Below are 16896 nucleotides of genomic sequence, written 5' to 3' on the forward strand. Positions count from 1 at the left end.
CTGATGGGTTTCAAGAATGAGAGCGATTGAGTGGACGGGGCCAAAGCTCTTAAACAGCGTCTTCACAGCTGCAACGTTGCAAGTTTTGCTAAACGGCCCAGCATAGACTGTCGACATCTCTGTCCACTTGATTATCAGCTATGAGAAAAACAACAGAATACAATGAGCAGGTAGATGTGGAAAGAGGATTAAGTCAAATCTAAAGCCATCCTGAGTTAAAACATGGGCTAAATCCACTTCAAGGAGTCTTTCAACACACACACGTGCCAAATGTTCAAGGATCCACAGGCGTTATTTCACTACAAGATTGGAATAGCAAAACTTTATACAGCACAAGTGTTGAAACGAAATAGGTATATCATACAACAGAATATTACAAAGCCATTACAAACAAGGGAAATAAGATTATGTGGTGACATGGAAAGATGTCCGAGATATACTGTGACATGAAAACACAATGTTGCAAAACAGCACACATAGTCTGAATCCCATTTTTATAAAAATGGATTTTCTAACATGTTCATATACAAAATATCTGGAAAGTATAGACCAAGCTTCATAAAGTACATGTTACTTTCCTAATGGCGGGGGATTATAGTAAGTCATTAAGGAAATCTAGTAGAAACCACCCAACTTACCCTCTGGTTCATCTCCTCAGCGAGGGCGGGTGAAAGGCGTTCAAAAGAGAACTGGACGATGCTGAAGGGGAACAGGGGCATCTCCACCCTGGCCTGCTCAAGGACCTGCAGGGGACAACACAGCTTGCATGAGGCAGGGTCTACTCGTCTGCTGGGGCTCCCGGAGGCGAGCCACAGTCAGAGACAATGGTTGTGTTTTTATCCATATCGAAAAGCAATATAGGGCTGACTTCAAGATCTGGGAGAAAATGGTTGACACCATACAGCCTCCTTCAAGAACCATACATAGTCAATAAAGAGACTACATAAAACCACACATGACCCATACCTTTAGCATGAGTAAGAAACAGGTGACTGCAACTTTCAGATTTCCTCTAAGAAATAAGTTAAATTCCAGCAGTGCCCCTACCGCCCCACACTGTGGCAAGCCTGGGAGTAAAAAGCAAGAAAAGACTTAAGAGACTCTAGAAAAAAAAACAAGGGGCAGGGAACACTTACATGAAGCACAAAAAAATCACCCCAGAAAGAAAAGGTACAACGAAATGCCGAAATAGTGGATACAGGTCATTGCGCTTGACAAGGAGAGGCCTGGCAGCCTTAGAGAAGCAGCAGTGACTCTGGGAAGAAATACATATATAACAAGAGGGAATTCCCCCTTGGAGACGCTGCAGTGAAGGGAAAGAAGGAAATGAAGGATCCTGCAGAAAGATAAATAAGACAAACGCCAACCCCCCTCTAGACCAAGCCTGCTCCAGTGGGGTGGCCGGGACGGACACTGCTCGATGGAAGATGAGAGACAGAAGCCAGCCTTAGGCGGGGCTGCCAACGAACAAAACCTTGACGCCTGCACAGGTGGCAAAGGGCTACATCCCCCTGCTCAGAATGTGAATTCCAAACACAGCAGGTCACTCACCTCTTTATTTGACAGGCATGTAACAGTTTGACAGTTTCCAGAAGAAGACAGTTTACTAGTCTCTGCCTCCCGAGTCAAGAGAAGGAGCTTCTGACCCGCCGAGTGCAGGCAGTCTAAAACGCTGTGAAGTACAAGGTCAAGGTGAGAGCAAGGTTTCCCTAACCTGGGAGTTCTCTATTTACACCGACTTAATATCACAGAAACGTACTCAAAGCTATCTATCAAAGTTCAGGCCAGACTCTAAGTACCTGATGTTTATTATGGTATAGAGACCTCTTCTGAGCCTGTTTTGCGTTTTCCCCCCCAAATCTGGGCAATACGTCAGGCAGTTCTATAGTCTTGCCTTCTAATCAAAATACCCACTAGTCTATCATCTCCCCTAAAGCTACTTAGTTTAATGTATTTCAGTGTCTTACTTTTTTTTGGTAAAGAAGTCATTTTAAGACCAGTTGCTAGATTCTGAAAATTACAAATAAATAGACACCATTTAGGGCAGAAGGAGGTATTTTCCCCTCCATGGTTTTTGTGATGAAAGAATGTTATTGATACTAATGGTAGACATTTCTTTGTAGACTCAAAAGAGGGAAAAAACCTCCCAAGTTCTGTTGTTAAGTAAGAAACCAGAGACTACATTTTTCTTTGCCCTTGTTTAGAACTGAAAAGCCCTACCTTGCGTTGGGCTGCTGAGTTCCTGCTGTGCCGCTCAGCTCCTGGTCTGCTGCTTGCAGTTCCTGGCGATTAACTATTGCCTCCAGGTTTAGTTCTGCAACCTGGAAGAAAGGAAAATGCTCAAAATCATCTCATTTCTTGCAAAGCATTTGAGGTTAAAAAACAAACACACAAAAAACCCCAACACACACACCCACACACCCAAATCCATGAACAATCCACTCAAGGGGTGTTCTCGGCATCTGTGGACACTGGCTTTGCCATTGTCACAGGCCCAGGCTGGCTTCAAGTTACCAGATGGTTCTGGCAGCTTGGACAAGAACGGCAGGCTGTTAACAGCTGCTGATGCTGTCACACAAACGGGGGGAAAGGCAAGCAGGACTGAGTGTTAAGGGATGGCAGTTTTGGCTCATCATTCACTCCAGAGTCAGTCACTTAAAATGAACTCCTCTGCAAACATGCAAATTTTGGAAATGAAAAAAGAACGGCGTTTACAGCAACATAAAAAAAAAAAAGGCTTTATTGGTTTAATACAAAACCATAAAGTCTATCATAGTTTATTCTTCCATACAGTGGGAGAGTTGTGACGTAGCGAATGAGATACAAACTCTTTCTTTAGAATCGTTTTAGATTTACAGAAAAATTACAAAGATAGTACAGTGTCCACATACCCTACTCCCATTTTCAACTCTTATTACTATCTTAGATTAGTAGGGTGCGTTTTACACAATGAATGAACCACCACTGATAGGTCAGCTTCATTCAGACTTCCTTAGGTTTTACCCAAAAGAGATAAACTTTCCCTGGAAACCGAGTGGCAGCATAATAGAACGCAGTGATTCTCAAAGTGGTTCGAGAACTCCTGGCGGTTCCAGAGACCCTTTCGGGAGAAGTTCATGGGGTCCTCCAACTACACAACAGATTGTAAAAGCAGACATGAGAAAGTCACTCGTCTCCCATTCAGCTAGACATTAAAGAGATTTGCAAAATATATAAAACAATGATACTTCAGCCACTAATTTTTTTAACATACTTTTTGCTCATAAAAATTCATTTTTTGTGTTAACATGTGTTTTGATATTTTTAACAAATTTTAAAATATTAAGATTATTTTTCCTCACATTTAATTTCTAAGATGGTGTTGATAGATATGACCCATATAAACAAAAGCTTTTTGAAGATAAATGGGTCCTGAGAGCCAAGTCTTTAGAGCCTCTGATGCGGTTTAAAGCAGTCCAGTCATTGCATCAAGTCCAGCCCAAGGCCTGTTTTTTGTAAATAAAGTTTTATTGGAACACGGCTGTGCCCATTCACGTACATACTGCTGTGGCTGCTTTTGCACTACCAACAGTAAGTTGAGTACATTTTTTTTTTAATTGTTATTATTTCAGCTGTGCAAAACAATGCAATAGTTATCCTTTTCACCCCTCACAAAGTGACAACCCCCCTTCCCCCATATCATACATATCTATTACAATTCCATTGACTCCATTCGCACACTATACTCCACATCCCGTGACTATATATGTATTAAATTATAGTTGACATATATTACTGAATGGCAGCTTCAGATGTACACTGCAGTGGTCAGGCCTCTACACTGTCCATGAAGTGGTCTCCCTGACAAGACATGAGTCCATCTGGCCCCCTAAAAAATCTTTACATTATTGATAATATTCCCCAGACTGTCTTTTCTATCCCTGAGGCCATATTGTGGTTACCAATTTATGTTGTCTCGTCCCTTCTCCGTCATCCCCACCCCTCCCTAACTAGCAAGTTGAGTACTTTCGATAAGAGACAGTATATATATATAGCCTATGAAGCCTAAAATATTTGCTGTCTGACCTTTATAGAAAAGCTTGCGGAGCCCTGACGCAGAACAAGACAGGCTTTGGAATCTGACAGACCTGGGTTTGCATCCTGGTTCTACGTCTGACAAGCTGTGGGACCTCAGGTAAGTTACCTAACCTTTCAGAACCTCAGAATGCTCTTACATAACATTGAGATGATAGTAATAGTTAACTCATAGGGTTGCTGGATAAGATCATGTATATAAAGTACACTTAGTAAGGTCTTAGTGGATGGGAGCTATTACTATTTATTATAGATGGCCAATAAGATATTTTAGAATATCTTTTACCACCATGACACACAACACTATTCTGCTATTTATTATTCTACATGGACTGTAACTTATTTCACAATGGAGTCATGACAGAACACATCATGCACCAGGACCAGCTAATAGGTTAGAATGTGCTATGCCCAGGTCTCTCAGAAACTGTCCTTCCACTGTCTCCGCAGGTGCTGTTCTGATCTACACCCACCGTCTGCTGATGAAACAATGGCGTGCTCCCCCTCCCCAACAGGGCAAAAACCTAGGTAGCTTTTAATAATTATTACAATTATTAGCATCAGCTACAATGATCAACACCAAATTATGGTGCTTCATGTGCTCCAGACACTGTGCCAAGAGCTTTATACCCTCACCCACATCCCAGAAGTGTGTTCCCATTTTACAGACCTAGAAACTGAAGTTGTTCAGAGACAGTGCCCTGGATCAGATAGACACAGCAGAGTCTGTATTTCCAAACAGACTTCAGAGACCACATACTTAACCCTACAGGATGCTAGTGTTATAGGTCTGAATTCAAGAGATGCTCGGCTTGAAATTACACTCCCATTTTTGTAAAGAAAGGTGACAGCAGGAGATGGCGGGCTATGACTATCTGTTCTAGTCCCATCATTTTAAGAAAAGCAAACACACAGTTCAAAGGTACTAACCTTCTTTGGACCATACTTAAGAAAATACTGAGCCAGTTCAAGGGCTGTTCTAGCATCTTCCGTGGCATCGTGACCAAGCCTATTTGGATTCTGTATATCCTTCCTGCAAAGTCAAGAGAAAATTGACATACCTGGGAGTATTTCTTAATGACAGGTTCTTTCACTGCAAATATTCTGGTTACATGTAACATTTTAGCATTGTGATCATCAGAGTTCCATCACAACAATCACGATGCCTTTATTCCTAAGTGCCAGGGCCTGAGAGAGGTAACGAGGATGTAGAATGATCAGGAATGACTTTGTCCACAGCAAGCATCTCACCGGGACAAAAGGCAACCCAACAAAAAGTCTCTTACCCACTCCTCACTCCCCTTGTCTCATTTCTTAGATGTAACCACTATTTTAACAAATTTTCTATTTGTATACAAGTGTCTATATGTACTTAACTCCCTTCTTGGTTGTTTTTAAAAACCTTAAAAGAATGCATATGTTTATGTCTATGGCTGTATAGAAATATCATCTGCGTCCTATCGATACCTAGAAATACACAGATCTTGTTCTCAGCAGTCTCTTAGAGAGCTTTCCTTATTAGCACCTAGAGACCTTCACACTTGTTTGAACAACAACAAAGTATTCAGTAATACAGAGAGCCATAATTTATTTAACCAGTCCCATACACTATTTGCACTTTTTTGGGCTATTTTAAACCATACTATAATGAACATGTTTGTACATAATAGGATCCATTCAGTACAGGAATCTAATGTTTTGAAATTTTGGTTAACTTTTATGTTCCTTCCTGTCCAGGTCTCTCCACCAATCCTCAACTGTGAATCTAAACCCCTTCTTGTGTCCCCACGATTTTTTTCATTTCTGAATTATACTTCTCTCCAGAGTTAGGATCCCAGGATTCATAAAAAATAAAAAGAATACTGTTTACAAACTACGGGGGTGTGGGGGGGCCGAGACCGTGAATTTTTCAACACGGATTACGTAAGGTGCTATATGCTAACTTATATGCAATTTGTCAGGATGATATTATAATATGTAAACAAACCTACCCCAAAATAGCTTTGGCTAAGAACTTTAGCTTAAATCTTCTGCCCTGCTCTCTGACATAAAGCAATGATGTATCAATAACATATGGATGTACCATCTGAGGAGGAAAGAGAATACAATGAGTAGCATCCTGTGCTTGAGGGGAAACAAGTGGGTTGGGGATAGAAGAGCCCAAGGCTTTGGATTTGAGATAAAGGGAGCAGGCGTATGTACTAGAAAAGCCAAGTCCTAAATCAGACACTCACTCTCAGAGCTTTGAGATCCAGGTCTAGGGAATGGCCCACTAATACAGCGCTGGCGGGAAGCAGCGCTTTCAACTTTTTCTGGACATCTTTGAGCTTGGTCGTTACGGGGTCAAGACTCTGCTTTGTGATTCCCGAGAAGCTTTCAATAAAAAAAGACAAAAGGACAGGCCAGTATGTTAACAGGATTTTCTCCCTGGAAAATCAAGTCTAAAAGAATATTTAAAAAATTAACATACGCTCAGTGTAGAAAGGTTGAAAATGTAAACAAGCTAGGGGAAATTAAAAATTACCCATAATCCCATTACCCCGATCATCACTTTTTATTTTAGTAAACATCCTTTCATATTTTTGATAACATACATTCATATATATATATATATATATATACTTCATTTTCATAAAAATGCAATCATAATGCATATGCTACTTTATAACATGAGTTTATCATTTGCCACATGTCATGAACAAGTTTTTGCATCAATAAATATTTCAGCACATCCTTTTAAATGGTTCCAGAATACTCCACTGTATAGACAGGACATATTTTAACCAAGCCTCTACTTCTCAGGTATTTATATTCCCTAATTTTGCAATACTGTGATAAACATACTTATACATACGTTTGCTGCCATGACTGTTCCCTAAGAATACTGTCTATTCATGTCAGGACAGTGCTATGATGGTCTCTCTGTGCTAAGGAACGTGAATCTACAGGTGCGACTTCAATGGGCAGAAACAGTCATGGTTCACTGCTTTTTCTTTGTAGTGTGTACACTCTGAAATTACATGTGAATCTCTGGAAAGACAGACTAACGTTTTTGAGCTTCAGATTTCTGTTATGGATAAACTTGGTTTGGTTTTGGTTTTTGAGGTCAAGGCAGAGTAACGTCTACATCATGTGATGGCCGATGATGACTAGCAGATGAGGTCTTATCAGAGACAAATCTCAGGCTGTTTGGCGGCTGCCAGATAATGATTACTGCCAGATAATGATTACGATTGGGAGAGTCCATGACAAGGAAGATAATATCCGGCTGACTGAAGGTCACAGGAAGATGAAAGAGCAAGAAAGGTAAGAGCAGTATCCACTGACATTGCGCATCTCAGCATGAACGCTGATAGCTGTGGACCCCGGCCTTTTCCTGGATGACATGTAAATAGATAATACCGAATCGGGCCGAAGCCACAGGCTATTCCCACAACGTCGATCCACTCTAGGCCGACAGCTCTAGGAAGAGCTGAAGGCAAGGGGAAAATTACCTAGTGAGGTAGTCCAAAATCTTGTTGTCAGGTTTCACGAGTTCATCCATGACACAACCACCTCCTTCCGCGACCAGTGCGACACGTGTCAGCTCTCTCCCCTTAGATGTGAGGCACTGAAAGACCAGGGTGTAGTCAGGCGTCTGAACGGCAACTGCAGAACTGTGTCACTGCCACCTACCCGAACCTGCTGGGGTCTCTGTGACAACGGCACAGCCTTTTGCTGACTGGAGGATCCAGTATGAATGAAATTAAAACTAGGCAGGCCGCTCAATATTACACTTCAGGTAACCGACGCAGTACAGTTTCTCTGGGAAGGATGTGCTTAAGGAAGATGGATGGGAATAGCATCAATCATAATTGTACCATTTATTGAGTATTTGCTACATCCCAGTATTATGCTAAGTACCACTAATAAGCAATTCTTATTAGCATACTCTATCATCATCTGATGCGGTAATTAACCTCTTTACACACCCCACCTCATAATAACCCTTTGAGGTCGCCTCTTTGTTATCCCCACTTCACAGAGGGAAAAACTGAGGCTGACAGAGGTTAGAGGATGTGTCCAAATGACACAGCCACTAACGGGCAAAGCCAGGATACACAGCATGCTATGATAGGCTCCAGACCTGTAGCTCTTAGCCCCTCAGTTAAGAATTGAGAAACTGTTACCTATGCACTAAGTGAGGGGGCGTGCCCTGTGTTTGAAAGGAGACTTACTAATTAGACAAAGCAAAACACAAGGGAGCTCCAGCAGGGAGTCCTGCTGCTGATCTTAAATGAAAAAACTAAGCCAAACTCATGATAATTGAGGCAACGTCTTCAAGACAACAAAACACTGTTCAAAAGACAGAAGGAGAGCAACAGCGGTTCGAGTCCCGGCCCGAGCTGAGCTGCCAGCAGGTGGCAAAAAGGCTCAGCTAAAAAAAAAATAAATAAAAGACAGAAGGAGAAACTCATGGTAATGTACAACGGTCTCATTAAACACAGCAGCTAGACAGAAAACAGGTCATATTCATTCTTCATCCTGGAGCATAGATCCAGTTTTTGAAAATGTGAGTAAAAGGGCCTACTTTCCGTTATTTAAACTGAATATGGAACTGAATGCACTGGTTCACTGGTGCATTAGACCAAGACATCATCTGCTACTCTAGTTTGCAATACGCCAGCAGAAAAATTAAAAGCACTACTTACCATTTCACAGTCAAGTCCAAAGAGAGGACTGCTGTCTGTTACAGAACCATTGCATTTGGTAGGTACAAAGTCTTCACAGTCAGGAAAACCTAGAAGGGAAAGGGAAAAATGATTTGCCTTTGGAACTAGAGATGGTGAACATCACTCTTAGCTTCATCCAGGGCAAAGAGAAATAACACACTTGCTGGGCATCTTCTCTGTTAGACACTTAAAATATAAAGACTAATATTCAGGAGAATGACGCTGTTACAGAAAGAATAGGCCCGGAAGTTACCCAGCAACAATTTTTCATCCTATGAGAACAGAGATTATAACTAAATTGTGGATAAATCCAAAGACGCCGGACTTTGTCCATGCAGCCATTAAGGGAGGTTGAATGAAGTATGGAAATGCCTGCACGGGGCATTTTTCTTTCCTAAACTCAAAAAAGTAGGAGTGAGATTCCACCATATAAAAAATCTAAAAGGATTTCACTGGAAGCAAAAGGTTTAAGTAACATTCACCATGCACACCCCTGCACCCAACTCTACCTTTGAGATTTGGGGTGACAATGGGTAGTAAAGTTACATAGGTTTCAGGTATACAATTCTGTAACACATCATCTTTCTATCAGAGTCAGTTCTCCTTCCATCACCATGTATTTGACCCCGTTTACTCTCATCTACCACTCCCCCTCCCCTCTTACCCTCTGGTAACCACTAAACTGTTGTCTGTGTCTATGAGTTTTTGTTTGTTTGTTCGTCTTGTTCCTTTGTTGTTTTCAGTTTTATATCCCACATGTCAGTGAAATCATATAGTTCTTGATTTATTCTGTCTGACTTATTTCGCTTAGCATGATAATCTCAAGATCCATCCATGTTGTCGCAAAAGGCACTACTGACTTCTTACACTAAGAAGGAATGAAAGAAAACTGAAAAAGGGATTTCTCATTAAACATTTCAGTGCTACTTAAGGCACGTTCATGTACTACTTAAAATCACTTTACCAGTCATGGTGCACATCCTACACTTTAGGAAACACTGCACTTAAAAGCATTTCCTCAGTAATAGAAGCTGGAATAAGTCACTTGGAAAGCAGCCAAAAAAATGAACTTTCAACAGTAATATTTTTAAACTGCTAGATAGTCTTACATTGTTACCAACAGCAGATGAAATCTAAACCAACCTTGTAGTGGAAACTGAAATTTTTCCATTTCCTCCTTTGTGAGAAGGCATTTGGTCACACCCACTTTCTTGGAGCCATACTTTTGTATGATGGGGTCGTTCTGCAGGTTGACGCTGACGTTTGAGCTCACGGAAGGTAAAGACTCTGAAACAAGAAGGACGATTGAATGTACATTAGAGTTTGTAAGAGACCTCAGAGGACATGTCTCTCAAAACTTGTACAGTAAAACCTTGGATTGCGAATAACGTGGTTTGCGAGTGTTCTGCAAGACGAGCAAACATTTCTAATACATTGTAACATGGTAAACGAGCAATGTCTTGCAATACGAGTAGTTTGTTTCCGGAACAAATTATGCTTGCTAACGAAGGTATTACTGTATAGGGTAAGGATGGTGGAGATCAAAAGAGGTATAAAACCCAACCCCAACTTTTAAGGAGCTTGCGCTCCAATAATTATAGGAACACAAAGAGAAAATAAGTTCCAAATGGGTAATAACAACAACAGTTATGATAGAGAAAAGGAAGAATACACTGGCGGGGGTGGTCAGAGGTGGTTCAAGAGAAGAAAAGACAAGCTGGGTCTTTAAGAAAAGGCAGAATTCAGATAGCTGGCATATGAGACTTGTCCGTTACAGTGTCTGCCACTCCTGACAGGTCACTGAGCGGAATCTACTCCATCCCTCGCCACTTGCTAAAGCGCCAGCCTTTTTAAGCAGAGGTGGTCACTGATGAGAAGTATTAACAGTGGGGACCTGGCTTAGGGGGGACTCCCCATAAAGTAACAAGCGACTTGACAGTCCTTGTCGAGACTTGTTCAAAAGCAACAATGGTAATTAGCTAAGATCGCTTTCAGAAATGAACCAGGACATATAAAAAATGATCAGTCAGAAGAGAACCGAAAATAGAGAAGATGGCACGAAAGGGACAGAGAACAGGCCTTCACTAGAGGCACTTCGAGACCTGATGGCTCCTAGCCCACATGCACCCTTCAAATACCCCCTCACTTAGATGGCCCAAATGAGATCTGGTCTTTGCAACCAAAAAACCCAATGTCATAAGTAGAAAGGGGGGCATTCCAAGCAAGACAGAAATGTACAAAGCAAACCTGGTACAACAGTGACAAGATCAGCTGGGGAGAAAAAAGGCCTGTGTAGGGATCAGTGTAGGTTCGAGGCCAAGAGGAGAGGCTAAAAGAAAAGTGTAGATCCCTGTGAATGTCTAGCTCAAGAGTTTGGACGTAGTCCATCATTCGATACATGTTGGGGAGCAAAAAAAGTTTCAGAGAAGGAAAGTGGGAATAACCAAACACTTTTAAGAAAGGTCAACCTCAAAGATATGTAGAAAACGGAGCAGAGAAAGAACTGAGAAAAGGCCTGGATTAAGATGGTGGAAAGGATGGAGGAAAAAGAATATATGAAAGAAACATTGCACAATAAACACTGACAGAGCCTAGTGGCAGAACATTCAATTCAGTGACCAAAGTACTTACTGAGTCCTTATATGCCTGGCATTGTTTTGGCCACTTGCAAGTCCCCAGTGAACAAAATCAGCACAATTCTCCATGGAACTTTAATTCTACTTGGGAAGATGGACCATAGGCTAGATAATACATCAGGGGAGGAGAAGGACGATGGAGAAGAAAGGAGGGAAAGGAGAAGAGGGAGTGCTGGGGAGGCAAGGGTTGCTGCCATCTATTGATGATCGGGGTGCGTCGCTCTTAGAAAGTCACATCTGAACAGACTGAGAGGAGCACAGGGAAGTAAGCCCCGCAGACTGGGTATGGGGCGCTACCAAAAAGCAATTCTAAAATTCAAGGCTGGTGTCCTAGGGAAAAATGGTACCGGCAGAAAAGGGGGTTTGAAGATGGGACCCTGTTACTTAGGGATAAGAAAAGTGCTTCTAGCTGTGTTATGATTGAGGGGACAGTGGACTGTCCACGTAGCAACAGCCAGCAGGCAGCTTAAAATGCAGCCAGGAGTCTGGGACATCAGACCCAGAGATGAAGATACAGGAGTTATCCACAGAGGAGGGACAGATAACACTCCCAAGGAAAGACTGAATTTGGAATTGATGAATATTCCACAGGAAGGTCAGCATGCTCCGGACTGTACATTGGGAACTCTGATACTTAGAATGGGAAAACAAAGCAAAACGTTTCCAAGGACAGAGAAGAGGCCATAAGCCTCTGGCTCCTCAGCCCCTACAGAGTGAAACCTGAAGTCCATAACATGGCATTTCCAGGCTGCAGGACATGGCGCTAACTGACCTGTGCCGCCGCATCTCTCACCACTTCCCCCTCTTAGTCCATCCCCGCCCCCATCCAGTCACCTCCAACAATCTATATTCTTCAGCCAAATTAAATTTCTTTTTCCTGATTAGATCTTTGCTTTTACAAGTCAATGTTTTCACATGAGCGGTGAGTCTCATAAGGATGACACTGGTTTACTCAAAGATGTTTAAAATACAGTGCAGGTCGAATCAAACACAGCTGCAGGTCACATATAGGCACCTATTGAAACGAGGAGAGAATGCAAGGGTAGGAGACGAGCTGCCTTTGAGACAGAGGAGAATAGGAAGCAGTCTTGGAGGAGATGGGAAGGAATCATTGGTTACTCCTTAGCACTTTTCCATGGCCCTTGAGTGCAAATATTCAACTATTTAATTATTTCAGAACACAGAAAAAGCATCCCTTACCTTACCATGTGTAGTGCACTCTAATATCCATCACCCACCTGCTTCCCTCCCCCAGGCAGAAGGTTAGCCACAACTTCCTAATGGACCTAACCCCCAGTTTGAAAAACACTGCTATTGTGGATATTTTCTTGTAGCTGGCCTGTACCTACAGCTCCCGCTTAGTCCTCACTGTGACTGGTAATAGTGAGTGTCCCTTATATCCATCAAAGGCAAGCTCTTCCTCTCCATCTGGACACTTGTACGTACTAAGACACAGCGACAGTTCAAAGACAATTCACAGTAATTCTAAGAGTCCATGTTAGCGACATCCAGGGGAAACCTAACCAGATGGGTTTCTGAGGCATGAATCCCAGCTATAGTTTCTGTTGTTTAATCTCCCGCGGTACTTGTCCATTTTTCCCTTAAAAAAAAAAAATTGCTTTTCTGCTTAAGTGAGAATTGAGTTTTGTTGCTTGCAAGAATAATACTGACTAATAAACCTACTTACAAGCATATCCATAGTACCTTTTAGAATGAGCAAATCATCAAAGTGAAGTCACAGCCTTACCTGTGCTCGTCGTGGACAAATCCCCAGTTGCTTCTTTCTTTTGCAGCCCAGTGATCTCAGCTAGAAAATCAGATGATGGAGAAGGCAAGCGGAATTTCTGAAAATACATAACAGGATCTTACAAAAATGCTCGAAAGCAGCTAAAATACTGTCAGCTCGGTGCCAGAGGTCTGGACCTGTGTTGTGTGTGTAAGATGAGGACTGTTTCCTTACAGGTAAGCGGAGCTGCCTTTATCCCATCCCAGAAATTTACTTGGCATCTCTGATTACACACGGTAAGAAAGACAAACATTCCAGCAAGGTCTAACTTAGAAAAGGAAAGTCCCTTTTATTTTTCAAACACTTCCCTGTCTATTACTTCAGTGGGTAGCACGCCAGATGGTGAGGACAGAAGCCGTCCAGGGCTCCAGCCTTCGGCTCACCTGGGCTGAAATCCCAGTTCTGCTTACCATCTGTAACCTGGAAAAGTTACTCAGTTTCCTCATGTATAAAATGGGAATAAGAAAGGATCTCTTTCTTACAGGACTGCTGTGAGAATTAAAGATGCCGCTCACAGCATGAATAATGTGGGACCTAGCATGTAGGGAGCATTCAATAAATGGAAGCAGAAAAGAAATGGAGACCCAAGGAGATTAAATTAGGGCGCACCAACTCAAATGCCCTCAGGGGGAAATGGGTGAAAACAGTCCACTAGAGAAAGGCAGCCAGGGACAAAGGACAGCACGTGCCTCTTCTCTTTAGCTGCAGATACTGTCCTAAAGGCGCTCAATCTTGTGATGTTGTCAAGAGAGGCCAAAAAGCTGATTTCACGTAAATTTTACCATTTTTGGAAACACCATAGCCCAAATGAAATAGGACGCAATCAGGCTGGGAACTACAGGCTGTAATCTGGGAATAAGTGTTTTGTCTAGATTTCCAAAGAAAACCAGAGACAAACCCAATCTCAACACTACAGCTCTGCAGCTTGGTCCTTTTTGCTCCACAACCCGTTGCTTGTTCACTCAGGCTGCAAAGAGCCCCGTTTGAGGCGCTCCACTGGTCTCTGGTGGGGAGGGCTGGACTCAGGCCCCAACACAAGGGTTCTTTAACTTACGTGTCTGAACGCCTTTCGGAGATATCCAAACTCCAAATAGAACTTGTAAAAGTGTAGCTGACTCATCCCCTGTAGTACAAAAATCACTACGTTGTTCAGGTAGTTTTGGTGAAAAAGCTGACACCAGCTGTTGAAAAATCAAACCAACACAGATAAGATACCGGCAAGTCAGTTACAGGCAGACAGAAGGGAAGTGTAGGGGGAAGCAGTGGGCAACAGCTAACGCTTGTCACCACTCACTGCCTAGGAATGGAAAACAGCTATCACTGCACAGAAGTCAAGTCAAGATCTCTTGAGATAATGATTGTTAGCTTCAAATCAAGGAGACTACCATGTGAAATGCAATGTATTCAAATCTAAAATCCTGTTAAGATTTGCTTCAAATCTTAAATTCAGATTTGTTTAAAATAGGAACTGAGCTCCCTTTACAAGATCCCAAACTGCTCGAGGCTCTTCCTTGGCAGGTAATCTGGACTGGCTGCAAGACACCCAGTTTCAGATAAACTGACAGACCAGGGGCAATACTTATTTGTCAACGTAGGAGATGGTTTTTGAGGTATCTGTCTAGCCAACCTCCCCCAGACAGATGTGTGCCTTTGAAAACCGCTCTATTGGTCCATATACAAAAGCAGTGTTCATTAGATATTTAATAATGGCATTAAGGGGATCAGAAGAGTAAAATTCTCTTTGCCCTTTATTTTTGACAGGAAGAAAAAAACATTTGGTTATGTTATTTCAGTTGGGTCTCCACTGGGGGTTATAAACCAAAATACCTCTGGCGGCCAGACAGACACTGTAATAAGAGAAGCAGGCCAGGTGGGACACTGAAGTGCACGTGACCGATCTAGAGGGGGAAGCCACCATTCAGCTTTAGCAACTTGTTGCCCTGAGGGAATATAGGGACAGATGCCAGATCTCTGAGTTTTTGAAGAAGTAAAAAATCTGGATTTTTATAAAGGAATTCCCTAATAAAATTGTTGGCCACTATCATAAAATTTTTTAGGACATTCTGGATGGCAAACAAGACATGTCAGTTAAGGCAGATATGGCCCTTTAGACGCCAGTTTGAAACCTCAGGTCTATACCCACCATTTAAGTTTGTCTTGTACCTGGGTTTAGGAACGCTGGATTTGCCCAGAATTGCATACTTCAGCAATTCACATAGTTGGTCATGGGTTACTTCACAGTTTTCAGTAAATAAGATGGTAGATAAGCGTGGTTTCTGTAAAGACAAGGCGGGGTTAAGAAATTAGGATTATGAGGAATAGCAACAAAGCAGGGCACAGTATTAAAATATTCCAGTTTCTGATTACTTTAGCATATATCCAGACATAAGGCTTTCTAATTCATTGGAAAGGAAGGTCTAAAACAACATTGTGGTCACGTAGGATTCTTTGTATAAAACATACACTAAACTACTAAAACATACTAAAAACATGGCAACTACTACAGATGTTGGCTGGGGGCACTTTTTGGTATTGTTCTCGCAACTTTTCTGTAAGTTTAAGATTGTTTCCAAATTAAGAAAAAAAGTGATGAGATTGTCCATTTCCTTACACTTCTTACCCCATTAACCTTTAAAAAATGGTTCTGCCAATCTGATAAGCAAAAAAAAAAAAAAAAGGAAGGAATCCTATTTTAACAAAAACACGTTTTGATAGCCCTAATTTCTTTCTAACCGGCTCCATCCAGCACTTATCCTATTATCTGCTGGCGCGCTCTCTCTCCACTGGAAAGGAAGAGGCCGGGCATTCGCCCAGGTGCCTCGGGCCGCGCCCCACGCGTGGCTGACAGCGGACTGCGGCGGCCGGCAGGGTTGCTGCTTCCCAGCCTCGCACGCCCCTGCTTGGAACGGGAGCTGCACGAGGGCAGGAACCCCGCGTGTCCGCGCCCGGGGATAATCCCGGAGCCTGGCGCCGTTCCTGGCGCCCGGGAGGCCTCCCTCGCTCACCACGTGGGGAGTGGACCTTCTTCTCGCGTGCCGGGCGCTTGGCCCGTTTGAAGCCGTCACTGTCAGCCCCGCGACGGGCCGCAGCTGGTCACCGCTCCCACGTTACCGACCCGCGGCCGGGGCCCCCCACGAGGCCTCGGGCCGCCCGCCGCTCACCTTGACCAGGGGAAGCCTCGCCGCGCGCTGCCAGCCGGCTCGCATCGCCTCGGCCGCCCCGCCCAGCTCGCTCGGGGCCTGCCTCCTCTTCCGGACCCGCTTGGGGCGCCTCTCCGTCTCTCCCTGCTCCGGCTCCATGAGACTGTGGCGAGAGAGATCGGTTAGAGCGGAGGAAGCCCCGGCGCCCGGGTTCCCTCGGGTCCTCCCCTCAGTGCCCAGGTCGCTCTCGCCCGCCCCGAGAAGCGAGGCTGCCCACGATCTCGCCGCCTAACGGCTCTGCCGGCCGCGCCGCGGGGCCGGATTCGAAACGGTTTCCTAACCGCCGATCGCGCCTCCGCCCGTGGGGAGAAACAGGGAAAAGGGGCCCCCGCTCGCCAAGCGGCTCCCCACACCGCTCGGACCCCGAGATCGCCGAAGACAAGCCCCGCGGAGACCACAGGCTGCCGCCGCCGCCGGCCCCACCGTCGCTGTAACCGCCGCCGAAGCAACTGGCTCAGCCGTTAGGGCGGACCGGAAGTGGTGGTCGC

The 16896-nt window shown here is 43.6% G+C and overlaps 1 protein-coding gene across 2 annotated transcripts in view; it reads right to left on the reverse strand.

Moving 5' to 3' along the window:
• REXO5 (RNA exonuclease 5) overlaps positions 1-16856 on the reverse strand; it is a 29032-nt gene extending 12176 nt beyond the window's left edge. Inside the window, exons 1-16 of one of the 2 annotated variants that reach the window (XM_019649846.1) lie at positions 16771-16856; positions 16370-16511; positions 15372-15484; positions 14263-14389; positions 13170-13266; positions 9930-10073; positions 8766-8854; positions 7569-7684; positions 6309-6447; positions 6066-6160; positions 5005-5107; positions 3023-3130; positions 2221-2321; positions 1552-1672; positions 639-743; positions 1-138 (exon numbers count right to left, since the gene is read on the reverse strand). In XM_019649846.1, coding sequence (XP_019505391.1) covers positions 1-138; positions 639-743; positions 1552-1672; positions 2221-2321; positions 3023-3130; positions 5005-5107; positions 6066-6160; positions 6309-6447; positions 7569-7684; positions 8766-8854; positions 9930-10073; positions 13170-13266; positions 14263-14389; positions 15372-15484; positions 16370-16507 — 1734 coding nt within the window. In that variant the 5' untranslated portion in view covers positions 16508-16511; positions 16771-16856. The remainder of the gene's footprint in view (positions 139-638; positions 744-1551; positions 1673-2220; positions 2322-3022; positions 3131-5004; positions 5108-6065; positions 6161-6308; positions 6448-7568; positions 7685-8765; positions 8855-9929; positions 10074-13169; positions 13267-14262; positions 14390-15371; positions 15485-16369; positions 16512-16770) is intronic. The other variant, XM_019649847.1, reaches the window with a different exon arrangement.
• Between the last annotated feature and the right edge of the window lie 40 nt (positions 16857-16896).

The sequence above is a fragment of the Hipposideros armiger genome, unplaced genomic scaffold (genome assembly GCF_001890085.2).
Source record: "Hipposideros armiger isolate ML-2016 unplaced genomic scaffold, ASM189008v1 scaffold_135, whole genome shotgun sequence".
Lineage (NCBI taxonomy): Eukaryota > Metazoa > Chordata > Mammalia > Chiroptera > Hipposideridae > Hipposideros > Hipposideros armiger.